Source organism: Babylonia areolata, chromosome 31 (genome assembly GCF_041734735.1).
Source record: "Babylonia areolata isolate BAREFJ2019XMU chromosome 31, ASM4173473v1, whole genome shotgun sequence".
In the NCBI taxonomy this organism is placed as follows: Eukaryota; Metazoa; Mollusca; class Gastropoda; order Neogastropoda; family Buccinidae; genus Babylonia; species Babylonia areolata.
In genome coordinates this window covers 20,386,967-20,401,530 of record NC_134906.1, presented here as the reverse complement: position 1 = coordinate 20,401,530, position 14,564 = coordinate 20,386,967, and the positions used below count along the sequence as shown (strand labels likewise).

At 41.2% G+C, this 14,564-nt stretch overlaps 1 protein-coding gene across 1 annotated transcript in view; it reads right to left on the bottom strand.

Moving 5' to 3' along the window:
- Positions 1–8,435: 8,435 nt before the first annotated feature.
- The window catches only part of LOC143275936 (MFS-type efflux pump MSMEG_3705-like), a 26,593-nt gene continuing 20,464 nt past the window's right edge, over positions 8,436–14,564 (bottom strand). Inside the window, exons 8-9 of the mRNA XM_076580284.1 lie at positions 12,671–12,859; positions 8,436–12,224 (exon numbers count right to left, since the gene is read on the bottom strand). Coding sequence (XP_076436399.1) covers positions 12,079–12,224; positions 12,671–12,859 — 335 coding nt within the window. The 3' untranslated portion in view covers positions 8,436–12,078. The remainder of the gene's footprint in view (positions 12,225–12,670; positions 12,860–14,564) is intronic.

Sequence of the window (14,564 nt, the reverse complement as noted above, 5' to 3'; positions counted from 1 at the left end):
ACAAACACACACACACAAACACTTTCTCTCTCTTTATCATATTCACACACACACACACAAACACACACACACACACACCTCATTCATTACACACCACAATCTCTTTGAACTTTAATATCTTATAATATGCTTTACCTCTAATACATATTATTAACGCTTTCTTACACTAATATTCACATGCATTCCCTTTCTTTCATCCACTAATACTCCTCTTTCCGTCTAATAACACTTACAGTGAATAGATGTTAAACTGAAGAACACACACACACACACACACACACACACACACACACACACTTGCAAACACATACTGACACTCATAGATGCTCACACACACTCTCTCTCCCATTCTCTCTCTCTCATACACACACACACACAAATGCAAATAACACTCACAGATGCTTACACACACTCTCCCTGTCTATCTCCCTCTCTCTCTCTCTCACACACACACACACACACACGTATGCAAATAACACTCACAGATGCTTACACACACTCTCCCGTTTTCTCTCCCTCCCTCTCTCTCTCTCTCTGTCTCTGTCTCTTACACACACACACACACACACACACACACACACACGCGCGCGTTCACAGGTCAGAAAAGTGAAAGAAGAGAAGTCAGTATTCTGACTCGTGTTGTGCATTTCTTGTCGCTCCTTATTTAACTGGATGTGGGATTGTGAGATAAAAAAAAAGAAAAAAAGAAACCCCACAAGAACGATAACAACGGTGAAAACCAAAGTGCCATTGAACAAAAACTAATACAAAACAAAACAGATCTGACAGATGGTGTGTGTGTGTGTGTGTGCGTGTGTGTGTGTGAAACAGGAGTGGAGACAGTACTTTGAACTATAGATCCCTCTTCACCCCTGAACGGTCTTTGTATGTCTGTGTGCATTGATGTGTTTGTGAGGAGGGGTGGGGGCGGGGGCGGGAGTGAGGTTTGAGAGGTGCGTTCGTTAGTCGTGAGTGATGTTAACACTGTTTTCAGAATAGTCTTTTTGGTGAGTTCGAATCCAAAAGATTTTTTTTTTTTTTTTTAAGATTATTTTCACTCGTCTTATTCATATGAGCTGTATTGTTAAAATGAATGTGCTTCGAGCGGCAAGGTAAGTGCTATACGAATGCACATTGCTGGTACTATTATTATTCTTATTCTTCTTGTTATTGTTATGATTATTATTATTGTTATTGTTGTTATGTTGATGATGATGATTATCGTTATTATTATCATGATTATTACTATTATGATTATAATTATTATTGTTGTTGCTGTTGTTGTTAGTAGTAGTAGTAGTAGTAGCAGCGGTAGAAGTAGAGTCCAATGAAGGTGTGTAGATCAGCCACACCCACTTTCCCCTTCCTTTTACTTCCCCTCCTCCTTCCCTTCCTCCCTCAACTATCTGGAGAGTCCCTGGGCCGGGGGGGTGTCGAACCGAAGAACTGTTCCCCAGATTCCTCCAGGACTGTCAGTTGTGCATCAAAGCCTGGCTCTCAGCAAATGGGTTTTCCCTGTCCGTTCTGCAATGTCGTCAGTCCCAAAGGATTAGGTGGTTTTGGGGTTTTTTTGTTGTTGTTGTTGTTTTTAATACTTTTTTTTTCTTTTTTTTTTAAATACTTTTTTCTTTTCTTTTTTCTTTTTTTTTTAACGTTTTTTTCAGGTGTTTTTTTTAATACTTTTTTTTAGTTGTTGGTTTTTTTTTCCCCACTTTTTTTCTTTTGTTTTTTTTTCTTCTTTTTTTTCAACCTTTTTTTGTTAATAACTTTTTTTCCATGTTTTTTAAAACTTTTTCTTTTTCTTTTTTTTAAACCTTTTTTTTTTCTTTTTTGAACTTTTTTTTTCCGTTTTTCAATTTTTTTTTAACCTTTTTTCTTTTTTTAAAAAAAATACTTTTTCTTCTTTTCTTTTTTAAAAAAAAAATACTGTTTTCCTTTTTTTGGGGGGGGGGGTTGTTTTTAAATACTTTTTTTGGTTTTTTATTTAATTTTTGGGTTTTTTTAATACTTTTTTTTTCTTTTCTTTTTTTTCTTTTTTTTGGGTTTTTTTTTTTTTTTTTTTTTTGTCTTCTCCTCCACCTATCTCGCTCAACAGTTCCTTAGAGGATTATTTTAGCAAGACTACTGGATCTTTTATCTGTGACCATACCAGCATAGGTTTCTTTTCTTGACTCACTTCAGCAGATCTTCACGTGGTCCAATGTACTGGTTGATGGTGTGTTGTGGTGTGCGTGTTCTTTGGTGATGTGATCAGTGTTACCATGATGTTCAGTGTCTGGCGATAACGCCTCCTTTCCATGGCTTCTTATTCTCAGGAATAGATCTGCCAGGATGAACGGATTACTTTTTTTTTTTTTTTTTTTTTTTTGTCCATGGCAGCTGGTTTTCTGACATTCCTTGAGTTTTGTGTGTTTTTAATCGGATTTATATGGATTGAAGGGTTGGTTTCTTGATTGAAAAATAAAAGATAAGATGACTGAGTGGCTGACCAGACTGGCGTTGTGAGGGTAGTGACAAATGTAGTGATGCCATCAATTTTGATCACATAATTACTGGCCCAAAACAGAAGAGTGGCGGATCTTCCCTGCTGTCCGATATGCCAACAATGGGCAGTCTAAGTAGTTAAGTTTTGATTGCTTGGAATTGTAAGAAAGGGAAGTTGAAACAATCAGGTCTATGAATCGTGTGATTGTATCACCGCAATACGCACTGTGTCTGTGTGTGTGGTGGGGGGAGGGGGCGGGGGGTGGGGGGGGTAGGGGGGTGCAAGCGTGCTTTGAATTTGAATCTAAGGAAGCACTGGCAAATGCTGTGCTGACATTGGTTTTGATTGCTTGATATTGTATATTAGGAGCGATGGGTACAATAGCCGAGTGGTTCAAGTGTTGGACTTTCAATCTGAGGGTCCCAGGTTCAAATATCGGTAACGGCGCCTGGTGGGTAAAGGGTGGAGATTTTTCCATTCTTCCAAGTCAATATATGTGCAGACCTGCTTGTGCCTGAACCCCCTTCAAGCAGAAAGTCAAATACGCACGTTAAAGATCCAGTAATCAATGTCAGCATTTGGTGGGTCATGGAAACAAGAACATACCCAGCATGCATACCCCCGAAAACAGAATATGGTTGCCTACATGGCGGGGTAAAAACAGTCATATATATAAAAGCCCACTTGTGTGCATACGAGTGAACGTGGGAGTTGCAGCCCACAAACAAAGAAGAAGAGTATATTAGGAACAAGGGAATAGTTTGTTTTGAGTGTAACGCTGCAATATTACTATTTTTCTTTTATTTCATATGAATGTAAACATGTGACGGTTTTAAGTTCCCTGGCCCCATCAAGCCATGTTCATGAGGAGATTTGTCGAGGTGCTATCACGATGACATGATTGTTTTTTTCACTGGTTGATCCCCAGGCTGTTTGAGCTGTTGAAATAGACGGGCACAATAGCCGAGTGGTTAAAGCGTTGGACTGTCAATCTGAGGGTCTGGGGTTCGAATCACGGTGACGGCGCCTGGTGGGTGAAGGGTGGAGATTTTTACGATCTCCCAGGTCAACATATGTGCAGACCTGCAAGTGCCTGCCTACATGGCAGGGTAAAAACCGTCATACACGAAAAAGCCCATTCGTGTGCATACGAGTGAACGTGGGAGTTGCAGCCCACGAACGCAGAAGAAGAAGAAGAGCTGTTGTAATTAGTAGCAAAAGTTTTGGGAAAATTTTACCCAAGAAACTTAGTTTGCTCTTTGTTATTTTGGTCTGCAGCCTTGTTCTCGTTTCTGTTCTGTCTGCTTCAGCAGTGTGAATGCTTTTGCAATAACTCTCCCTGTTTGTGTCTTCGACCTCAGGTCAGCAGTTTACATTGCCTGTACGCTGCTTTCAGGCATTTGCCTGGAAGATGTGGTGCAGTGTATATGGATTTGTCTGAGTGCAGTGGTGCCTCCCTGGGAGACTGAATCAGAATCTGAAACGGAAAACAGGTAGCGGGTACTACCCCGTCGGGATTCGTGAAGTCTTTCAGTGTAGAGTTTTCACCCTCTGGAAATTCTGTGCAAGAAATTTCCTCTTTTCTATTGCTTTCTCTGTTTGTTTTGTTTGGGGTTTTTTTTCTGTCATTTTTGCCATTTCTTGTTCCTGTTTTGGGTGGTTGTTTTTAATTTTGTATTGCCATCTCTTCTTTATTGTTGGCCATGTTGGTCCATTCACTTTTTTTTTTTCTTGAAAGCCTGAAATTCTTTTTGTATTTTTTTCTGGACAAGATAATTGCCAAATTGGGCATTCTTACTGTTTCTTTCTTTCCTTTTTTTTTTTTTTTTTTGCGTCATTGTGTGATGTGTCCACTAGCAGTTTTTGGTTTGGATTAGTTTCTTTTTTGCCTGTACAATGTATTGTTGTTGTTGTTTTTTGTTTTGTTTTTTTGTTGTTGTTTTTTCGTCATTGTGTGAGGTGTCCACTAGCAGTTTTTGGTTTGATTTAGTTTCTTTTTTGCCTGCACAATGTATTGTTGTTGGTGGTGGTTGTTTTTTTTGTTTTGTTTTTTTATCTGTTAAGAAAAAAATGACAATGTTCAACATAGATGCATGCATGATCCAGGTATATGTGAATATGATTGGACTTTGGAGCTTTTTATTATTATTACTTTTTAAAAAATTTTTTTTTAGGGAGTTCACGTTCTGTGCTTGAATATGACCAGACTTGGGCTTCATTCTCTTTGACAGCTGTTTTTTTCTTTTTCCTCTTTTCTCCTTTTTAGAGAGTTCAGGTTCTGTTGGATCAATGTTTCGATTTTCTGTTCCGACATGGCCCTGTGTGGCCGGCTGGACTGTAAGCATCAAAAGATAAAGGTGTTGAGTTGTAAAGGTAGTGAGTCAGTATGGACAGAACAGAGAACGCTTCAGCGACACACTGATGCAGTATCCATCTGTTTTCCCTCAGCTTTCAGGGATTTCCTTCCCACCTTGGTTTTCCATTCTGCACTGACAGTTTCTAGATCAGGCCAGTTGGTGATGTAAAACAGGGAAAAAATGTTCTCATGTTGATATATCTTAAACCTTTTGTTTCTTTTCAAAAAGAGTTTGCGACAGTCAGTGATATGAAATAAGGGGAAAAAATGTTCTCTTGTTGATAAGGCACTTTTTTGTGCTTCTTTTCAAAGGTATTTTTTGACAGCGATACTTAACAGGAAAAATTTTTTCTGTTATTGGTAAGTCTTAACGTTTTGCTTTTCAATGGGAACTTTGTGTCTGTCTGCATACATGTATGTATATACTGAGACTTAAATGTATTGTCTGATGAATGAGTGATCACTATTTTGCTGTTGTTGTTGTTGTTGTTTTTTTTGTGTGTGTGTGTTTAGTTTTGTGTGTGTGTGTGTATTTGTGTTTTTTTTTTTTTTCCAAACCTAAAAAAATTGGGACCTAAGTAAAGAGGACATTAAAAATGTTCATTTGTTCTGTGGCTGAAAAACAGGTTTTGTGATTTCACAAACCTGGGATTCGGTGCCTTGACATTGTTTTAAATTTAAGGACATTTGTACATTGTTTCATTCAGTGGAGACACTTCCTAGTTGTTTTTTTTTCCTGTTAAAAGACAGTTTCTTTTGAAAGCTTATGACATCGATATATATATAATCTCCATATATTTTTTTACATTTGATATTGTACATGCTTTTCTTTGGATAAATACTTTCATAAAATGAAGAATAGTTTTGGATTTATAACTATGCCTATTTGTGTGTGTGTGTGGTCTCCCTGTTTTTCTTTACTCTCTCCCTGTCTCTTCCTCCCTTTCTGACCCTCTCCCTCTCTTTCTCTCTCTCCTTATCCTCAGCTCCCTTTCACTCTCTCTCTCTCGTGCTCTCTCTCTCTCACCGTGTTCTCTCTGTGGCTCGCTTTACGCCACAAACACATTGACAGGCAGCATACATGATAGTGGAATAATTATCAAGTCAGGTCAGACCCAAAACAGACAACATAATAAAAGCAGATATTTTGTTTTAGTAATCATAACAGATATTTATAGTAGTCAAATACACATTAAAAAACAAAAAAACAACAACACATCATTACATATAGAAATAATGTCAGTATGCAGACCACAGATTAACACAATTTTCAGCAATCTTCTCACAGAGATTGATCAGTAAAGTAGTGATGATAAATATACAGATTCTGAATTCCATTGGAAAAAAAAAAAAGAAGAGTTTTCCTTGTGAAAGCAACAGAAACAATCACTTGCTCATTCCATGAAAGTTGCATGTGTGAACTCCATTTGATAAGAGGATTTGGGGAGTTGATCAAATCCCAAAGAGGGGCTGTCCCTGGCCAAATCCAGTGGAAAAAAGCCACTTTGATGGGGGTATAAAAAAACAAAACCAATTACAACTGCAGACAGAAAAAAAGGTAAAAAAAAAAAAATGACAGGGTGGGAGTGGGGGGGAATTCTTATTCTTGTTGCTTATAGTCCAGCCGACCACACAGGGCCATATCAAGACTGTCAAACCATACAAATGCTCAACCGCATTAACACAAAACTGTCACATCTACAAAAAACAACAACAACAACACGACAAACCCACAAAACACAGTTCATAACACAGTATCCCAACCAATTAGCTCCTTATGGAAAATAAGACTAGGCCATGCTGAGGACGCCAGCCATTCTGCTTCATTTATCATCCCCAGACTATAAAAAAATCATAAAAAAGGAAAAAAAACAACAATACTTCTAAGCCAAACAAAAAACAAAACAAACAAAAAACATAAAAAGGCCATATAGACATATAACACTGCAGAATAGGCTGCTAGCACCAGGAGACAAGGGGTTGCTACATTGACTTGATTCACTCGTCACTGATAGAGCAGCCTGAATTTCATACAGAGCAACATGTTGTAACAGAAATGTAATGCAATACAATATGATTGAGGTGGGCGGGTGTGGCTGTCTGGAGGAACAAAAAAAACAACATAAGGACTTGAGAGAGATATCCTTTAAGGAGAGGTAGACAGAAGTGTTGGAGGGCTGGCCTAGAGGTAACGCGTCCGCCTAGGAAGCGAGAGAATCTGAGAGTGCTGATTCGAATCGTGGCTCAGCCGCCGAGATTTTCTCGCCCTCCACCAGACCTTGAGTGGTGGTCTGGACGCTAGTCATTCAGATGAGACGATAAACCAAGGTCCCGTGTGCAGCATTGTGCACGTAAAAGAACCCACGGCACAAAAGGATTGTTCCTGGCAAAATTCTGTAGAAAAATCCACTTTGATAATAAAATAAATAAAACTGCACGCAAGAAAAAAAACATAAAAAATGGGTGGCACTCTCAGTGTAGCGACGTGCTCTCCCTGGGGAGAGCAGCCTGCATTTCACACAGAGAAATCTGTTGTGACAAAAAAAAAAGAACAGAAAAAAAAGAGAAATACAATTACAACCGAAATACACATAATAATAATAATAATAAAATGAAGACATATATAGCACAGTACACCCATCTTGGATGGGGCTCATTGCGCTTTACAATAAAACATACTAATTCAAGATTAAATGACATAAAATATGTACAAAGTCAACACAGTCTCGCATGACACTGGCTTAGATTCATCTGTCACTGTATCACACATTCGGATGAGACGATAAACCGAGGGCCCGTGTGCAGCGTGCACTTAGTGCACGTAGAAAAATCTGCGGCAACAAAAGGCTTGTCTCTGTAGAAAAAAATATGCCTTGATGGGAAAACATTGACATTTGCAGGCAGTTAAAAAAAAATTTTAATTAAAAAAAAAAAATCAAGTGTGGTGCTGCACTGTAGTGACACGCTGTCACACAGGAAAAGTGGCCCATTTTTCACACAGAGAAATATGCGGTGACAATAGAGTAGCAAAATACCACACAGGCAGGAGTGGGGAAGAGGGGGAGGGAGGGAGGTGGGGGGGGGGGGGGTAGGAGGGGAACAAAAATTATCAAGAGGGAGAGTCTTCAGTGTCGGCAGATTCATGAGGGGCTATCGTTGGAGGTACATGGTGGCGGTCTCCACTCTGGGAGGGACGCCCACTCAGTCTGGCTCTGCGACTAAGCCATTACTGTTGACAGTAGGGGCCTTAGTAGGTGGTGTTCTAAGTACGTTAAATCAGAACAAGCACTACTTAACACCACCAAAGTGACTCAGCAGCAGTGCAGTGTCTCCTCTGGTGTGTGGCCTCCTGGCGACCTAACATCGATGATTCCCTGTGGACTGCTGACGGACGAACCTGGGTGTGGCCGTGTATGGGGGAATCTAAATGAGTGGCGTGGGAGTAATGCCACTGAAACGGTGCTGATAATGGGGCAGCAAAAAAAAAAAAAAACCCAACCCCCCCCCCCCCCCCCCCCCCCCCCCCCAAAAAAAAAAGAAAAGAGGGAGAGGGCAGGGTAAGGAGTGGAAAAACAAAGATATCAGAAATTATGAGACAAGTAAGAAGAGGTAGAAGAAAAAGAAGAAAAAAAAGTTATTACAGACAGATACACCCACCACTGCATCACAGCTGACACCATTCAATCAATGAATGTGTACAAAAATTAACCCCGCCAAAAAAGTCTTATGTCCCATCACTGCCATACCTGCTTTGCACACATGTCAACCACATGCCCAGAGGACATGACCGCAGGGCTCAACAAATCATCAAAAACGTACCCGACAAAATACTGATGGAAAAAAATACATGACCCTGTTTTACTTTTGTTAGAATTTTTTTTCAAAAGATAAATAATATACTATACATTACACAGGTAATGAATAACCCATAACATTAGCAAAGATTTTTTTTTTTAGATAAATGAACACATTCAAATTTGGAAAGGTATTAAAAATCAAATGAATGTTGAACTATACACAATCCATACACTTGACAAAGAATTTTTTTTTTAGAGATATACAAATAAATCTGGAAAGGTTTTTAAATATATGTCAATCAAACCAAACAATGAATAACCCACGAACTTGACAAAAAATTTCAAGCTGACCAATTTCTATCCACCCAAGCTCGGTACATGTCTTTATACAGGAACAGGCCAGCACAGTCCAGACAGCGACAGCAGCACGAAATCCAGCCCCCCATACCCCCCACCCCCACCACCAGAAAATAGCCCAGTGCTCCCCCCTGGAATGCCAGATGGACTTACCACCTCGACAGACAACCAGGATTCGCCCGCTCAAACGATACAACTTTCACAGAACCATAGACACTAATATCCCCTTGGTGACTGACTTCCTTCGTGCATCCAACAAAGTAATCGATGCATTTGTATTTGTATTTCTTTTTATCACAACAGATTTCTCTGTGTGAAATTCGGGCTGCTCTCCCCACGGAGAGCGCGTCGCTACACTACAGCGCCACCCATTTTTTTGTATTTTTTCCTGCGTGCAGTTTTATTTGTTTTTCCTATCACATTGGATTTTTCTACAGAATTTTGCCAGGAACAACCCTTTTGTTGCCGTGGGTTCTTTTACGTGCGCTAAGTGCATGCTGCACACGGGACCTTGGTTTATCGTCTTATCCGAAAGACTAGCGTCCAGACCACCACTCAAGGTCTGCAGCGGACCTGGCCAGATCATTTTCAGTTCAGCTTAGAAGCGGTCAACTGCCTCTACATGCGGTAATTTTCGCCATGCCTGAGGGGTCAAACTTCAAGATTGTTGCCTGTCCAGCACAGAAAGCAAAGAGTGGAGGCTTCAGCTTGCCTTGTCTCACAATGTTGTAAGCCACTGAGACTGAACCGGAAGTCGACTCCTCTGACTCTTTGTCAAAACCGTCTCGTCCAGCCCACTGAAGTAAACAGATTAACGTGACGTCATAAGACGACCATCTATGAGATATTAGTGTCTATGCCTGAACCAAGACCCAGGGCCTGAAAAATGTGACCTAACAGCAGATAGGTGGCAGACTGGTTAAGGCGCCTGTCTACCAAAAACAATGATTGTGCTGGTTTGAGTTTGTATCCTGGCCTCACAATTTCTCCAAAGTTTGACTGGAAAATCAAACTTGAGCATCTAGTCACATGGATAAGATGATAAACTGAGGTCCAGTGTGCAGCACACACTTAGTGCATGTGAAATAAAACCCCTGGCAACATGAGTGTTGTCCTTTGGTGAAGAAGAAATCCACACTGAAAAGATCCGAGCACATCACTCCTCTTTTGCAACATCTCCACTGGCTCCCTGTCTCACACAGAATAAAGTACAAGATCAGCACTCTATGTTATAAATGTATTCACAAATCTGCCCCTTCCTATCTCTGCGGCTGCCTTCACCTCTACACTCCATCTCGCTCACTACGATCGGCTTCGGATCCGCTCTGTTTACGCATATCCAAATTCTAACACTCGACTGTAGGCCGCCGTTCTTTCTCTGTTTCTGGACCTTGCAATTGGAATGAACTTCCTCTTTTGCTTCATCAAGTCTCAACACTCAGCTCTTTCAAGTCTGGCCTCCTGCCTCTTCCCAAAACAGCCTCCCTTCCCTGCCTCTTCCTTGTCTTCAGTTTCTCCAGTTTTAGAGTTATGCATGCGTGTGAATGACTGGTGCGAAAGCGCTTTGATTTGTCTCTGCACAAGATTCAGCGCTATATAAATACATTTATTATTATTATCATTATTATTTCAAAAATGTTGTGCAGGCAGAAAAAAAGGGCAGCGCCATTCCTATAGTGCGTCCCCAAGGATGGCAGCCCCCATTCCACACAAAGAAGTCTGCTGTGGCAAAGAAATATAATACCAATAACTGATGTAGCGTTTATCAGATCATGCATCATGTCAGCAACTAATTCTCTCCCCTTCAAACAATCTTCTGGATCAGTCAGTGTAACTGTTTGTGTCATCAGTCAGCAAAAATTGGAGGGGGGGGAGATGCACTTACCATGCACTGACAACTCAAGCCCTTCCCTCCTAAGTGATACTGCCTGAAGAATAACTCGACACAATCAATATATAAAGCTTCCCCACTGGTGCAAATAAGAATATCTAAATAAGAATGTCTAAAAATATGTCAAGGAAAAATCCCTGCAATCATGAGCTTATATGTCATGGATCATTTTTCTGCATGCTGGAAGAAGGAATGTGACCCAGTATGGCATGTGGAATATACATCATCATTAATCAAGCAGTGATGAAAATGAAAGACATGGAATCTGACTGCAGTACAATGAGATTAAAAGAGAAGAAATAAGATTCACCATACTTCCAGAGATTCTGACATCAACACAACACTTGAGTCTCATTCAGCAAAATTAAAATGGAAAGGCTTCTGAAGTACTGTTGATTTCTATAAGAAAGGAATAGTGTTTTTTTCACACCATATTCACAGCAGTATGACTAGTTAACATCTATTCACTGAAATCGAAGTACGGATTTTGGAAAGTTATATAAATATATGAAAAATACATTATTGTCGCCACAAACATCATCATCAAAACTGGTGTCATTATGTGGGGAAAAAAACATAACACTTTGCGTTGGTTGTTCATTCAAGAGGGGAAAATCCCAGCAATAACATGTAAAGATATGATAATAATTGATTGATACATGTCATTCAAACACACACACACACACACACATGCAGAATATCATTTGGTATCTTCTCTGCAATTTGATTAAGCAGACCAAAAAAAAAAAAAAAAAAATCAAGATGGGTGATATTTGTCTCCATAACAAACATTTATCTTCAAAATCAGGCCAACAAAGCAAATTAATAAAATAAAAAAAAATTCAGAGCAGAGATTTCTGGTTCTCAAAGTCAAAGCAATACTGAGAAATAAAAAAGGTCATCTGATAGCCTGTTCTAAAGTTTTTAACAGATCAGTTATGTTGTGAAATATTCATCAGATTCAAATACAACGTAAGCCATATCAATGTTTGATGCAGAGTTCATCAGATCAAGTATCAGTTTAAAAAGTAAAAAGAGTTATGAAAAGAAGTATTCTGAAGGTATCTGCAGACTTTGTATTTTTCCACAGTTAAAAAAAAAAAAAAAGAAGAAAAAACAAACAAACACACATGTAGACAAGAATATTTCTGGAATCCACTGCAGCAGATCATATTGCACTCACGAATTCGCCTCAGTCATCGTGAGGCGCGGTGACATTATCCTCAGTCATGCGTGAGTATCTCATGTGCCGCCGGTCGTATCTGAGGGAGCAGAGGGTGACCAGGAACAGCAGCCCCCCGCCGACATACAGCCCCGGGTACAGAATGTACAGAGCATCTGCACACAGCCAGTCACATTGTCATATTAAGTTATTCATCAGTTCTTTTTTTTCCCCTTTCTCTTTTCAATTTAGTCTTCAAATGTTACAATCATCTTATTGAACATTGTCCTTTTATATGATGATTGAAATGCCTATAGCAGTCAAGGAAGGGTGTACAGTTTTTTTTCACTTATTTATTTCGCCTGTATCTTAAAATGTGAATTTTTTTTATCCAAATGTTGCGTGTATGGTGGTCAGAAAAGGATGCGCTGGTTACTCATTCATTTCCTCTTCATTTTGCCTTACCTGTTGGCAAGCGTTTGAATGAGCAGAAAGAAAATTTCCTTTTTAAGCTACTTGAAGCTGATAAGGAAGTCTTTTGAACTGAAATCATTTGAATGTTTTTCTCTTCTTTCTGCATTTGTCAACACAACTCCACACACCCACCCACCCACACCCTAACCTCTCAAAGCGTCGCTGCCGGCAGCAGTCCCAGCATTCTGGAAGGCGGCCTGAATGGGGGGCACCAGGAGGGGGGTGTTGCCCCCGATGTTGGTGATGATGAACAGGTAGACAGCGATGGCTGACGTCTTGAACTGGGCCTCCACCAGCTCCACCAGCACCGTCAACGCCACGCCCACCCACATCTCCCCTGCACACACCACCACCATCTATGGTCAGTACATCCCACATCTCCCCTGCACACACCACCACCACCACCACCATCTATGGTCAGTACATCCCACATCCCCACTGCACACACCACCACCACCATCTATGGTCAGTACATCCCACATCTCCCCTGCACACACCACCACCACCATCTATGGTCAGTACATCCCACATCTCCCCTGCACACACCACCACCACCACCATCTATGGTCAGTACATCCCACATCTCCACTGCACACACCACCACCATCTATGGTCAGTACATGCCACATCTACCCTGCACACACCACCACCACCACCACCATCTATGGTCAGTACATCCCACATCTCCCCTGCACACACCACCACCACCACCATCTATGGTAAGTACATCTCACATCTTCCCTGCACACACCACCACCACCACCATCAATGGTCAGTACATCTCACATCTCCACTGCACACACACCACCACCATCTATGGTCAGTACATGCCACATCTCCCCTGCACACACCACCACCATCTATGGTAAGTACATCTCACATCTTCCCTGCACACACCACACACCACCACCATCTGTGGTCAGTGCATCCCACATCTCCCCTGCACACACCACCACCATCTATGGTCAGTACATCCCACATCTCCCCTGCACACACCACCACCATCTATGGTCAGTACATCCCACATCTCCCCTGCACACACCACCACCACCACCATCTATGGTCAGTACATCCCACATCTCCCCTGCACACACCACCACCATCTATGGTCAGTACATCCCACATCTCCCCTGCACACACCACCACCATCTATGGTCAGTACATCCCACATCTCCCCTGCACACACCACCACCATTCATATGGCGGGCGTAACAGCCGAGTGGTTAAAGCGTTGGACTTTCAATCTGAGGATCCCAAATTTGAATCTTGGTGATGGCGCCTGTGGATAAAGGATGGATATTTTTTTTCCCAATCACCCAGGTCAACATGTCTGCAGATCTGCTAGTTGCTGGAACCCCCACCCCCACTCCCGCCTATATGCACAAAGAAGATCAGAGATGCACGCTAAAGATCCTGTAATCCATGTCAGTGTTCCATGGGCTATGGAAACAACAATAAACCCAGTATGCACATACCTGAAAATGGAGTTTGGATGCCTACATGGCGGGGTAAACAAACGTAACAGTTATACATCTAAAATGTCACATGGCTGCGTGTGTATGCATGCGTGACTGAATGACACATGAAATGAATGATGAGCGCCCAACAGCAGCCATCAGTCGGCTCTACACAGGTAGGCAGCCTGTTGTGCAAATGACTTTGTATAGCGCTTAGAGCTTGGTCTCTGACTGAGGATAATCACTATATAAGTGTCCATATCATTCATCATTCATATGAATGTGTGCATGAATGAAATCTGACTGAATGGCACAGGAAACTGACGGGCACAATAGCCGAGTGGTTAAAGCGTTGGACTGTCAATCTGAGGGTCCCGGGTTCGAATCACAGTGACGGCGCCTGGTGGATAAAGGGTGGAGATTTTTACGATCTCCCAGGTCAACATATGTGCAGACCTGCTAGTGCCTGAACCCCCTTCGTGTGTATATGCAAGCAGAAGATCAAATACGCACGTTAAAGATCCTGTAATCCATGTCAGCGTTCGGTGGGTTATGGAAACAAGAACATACCCAGCATGCACACCC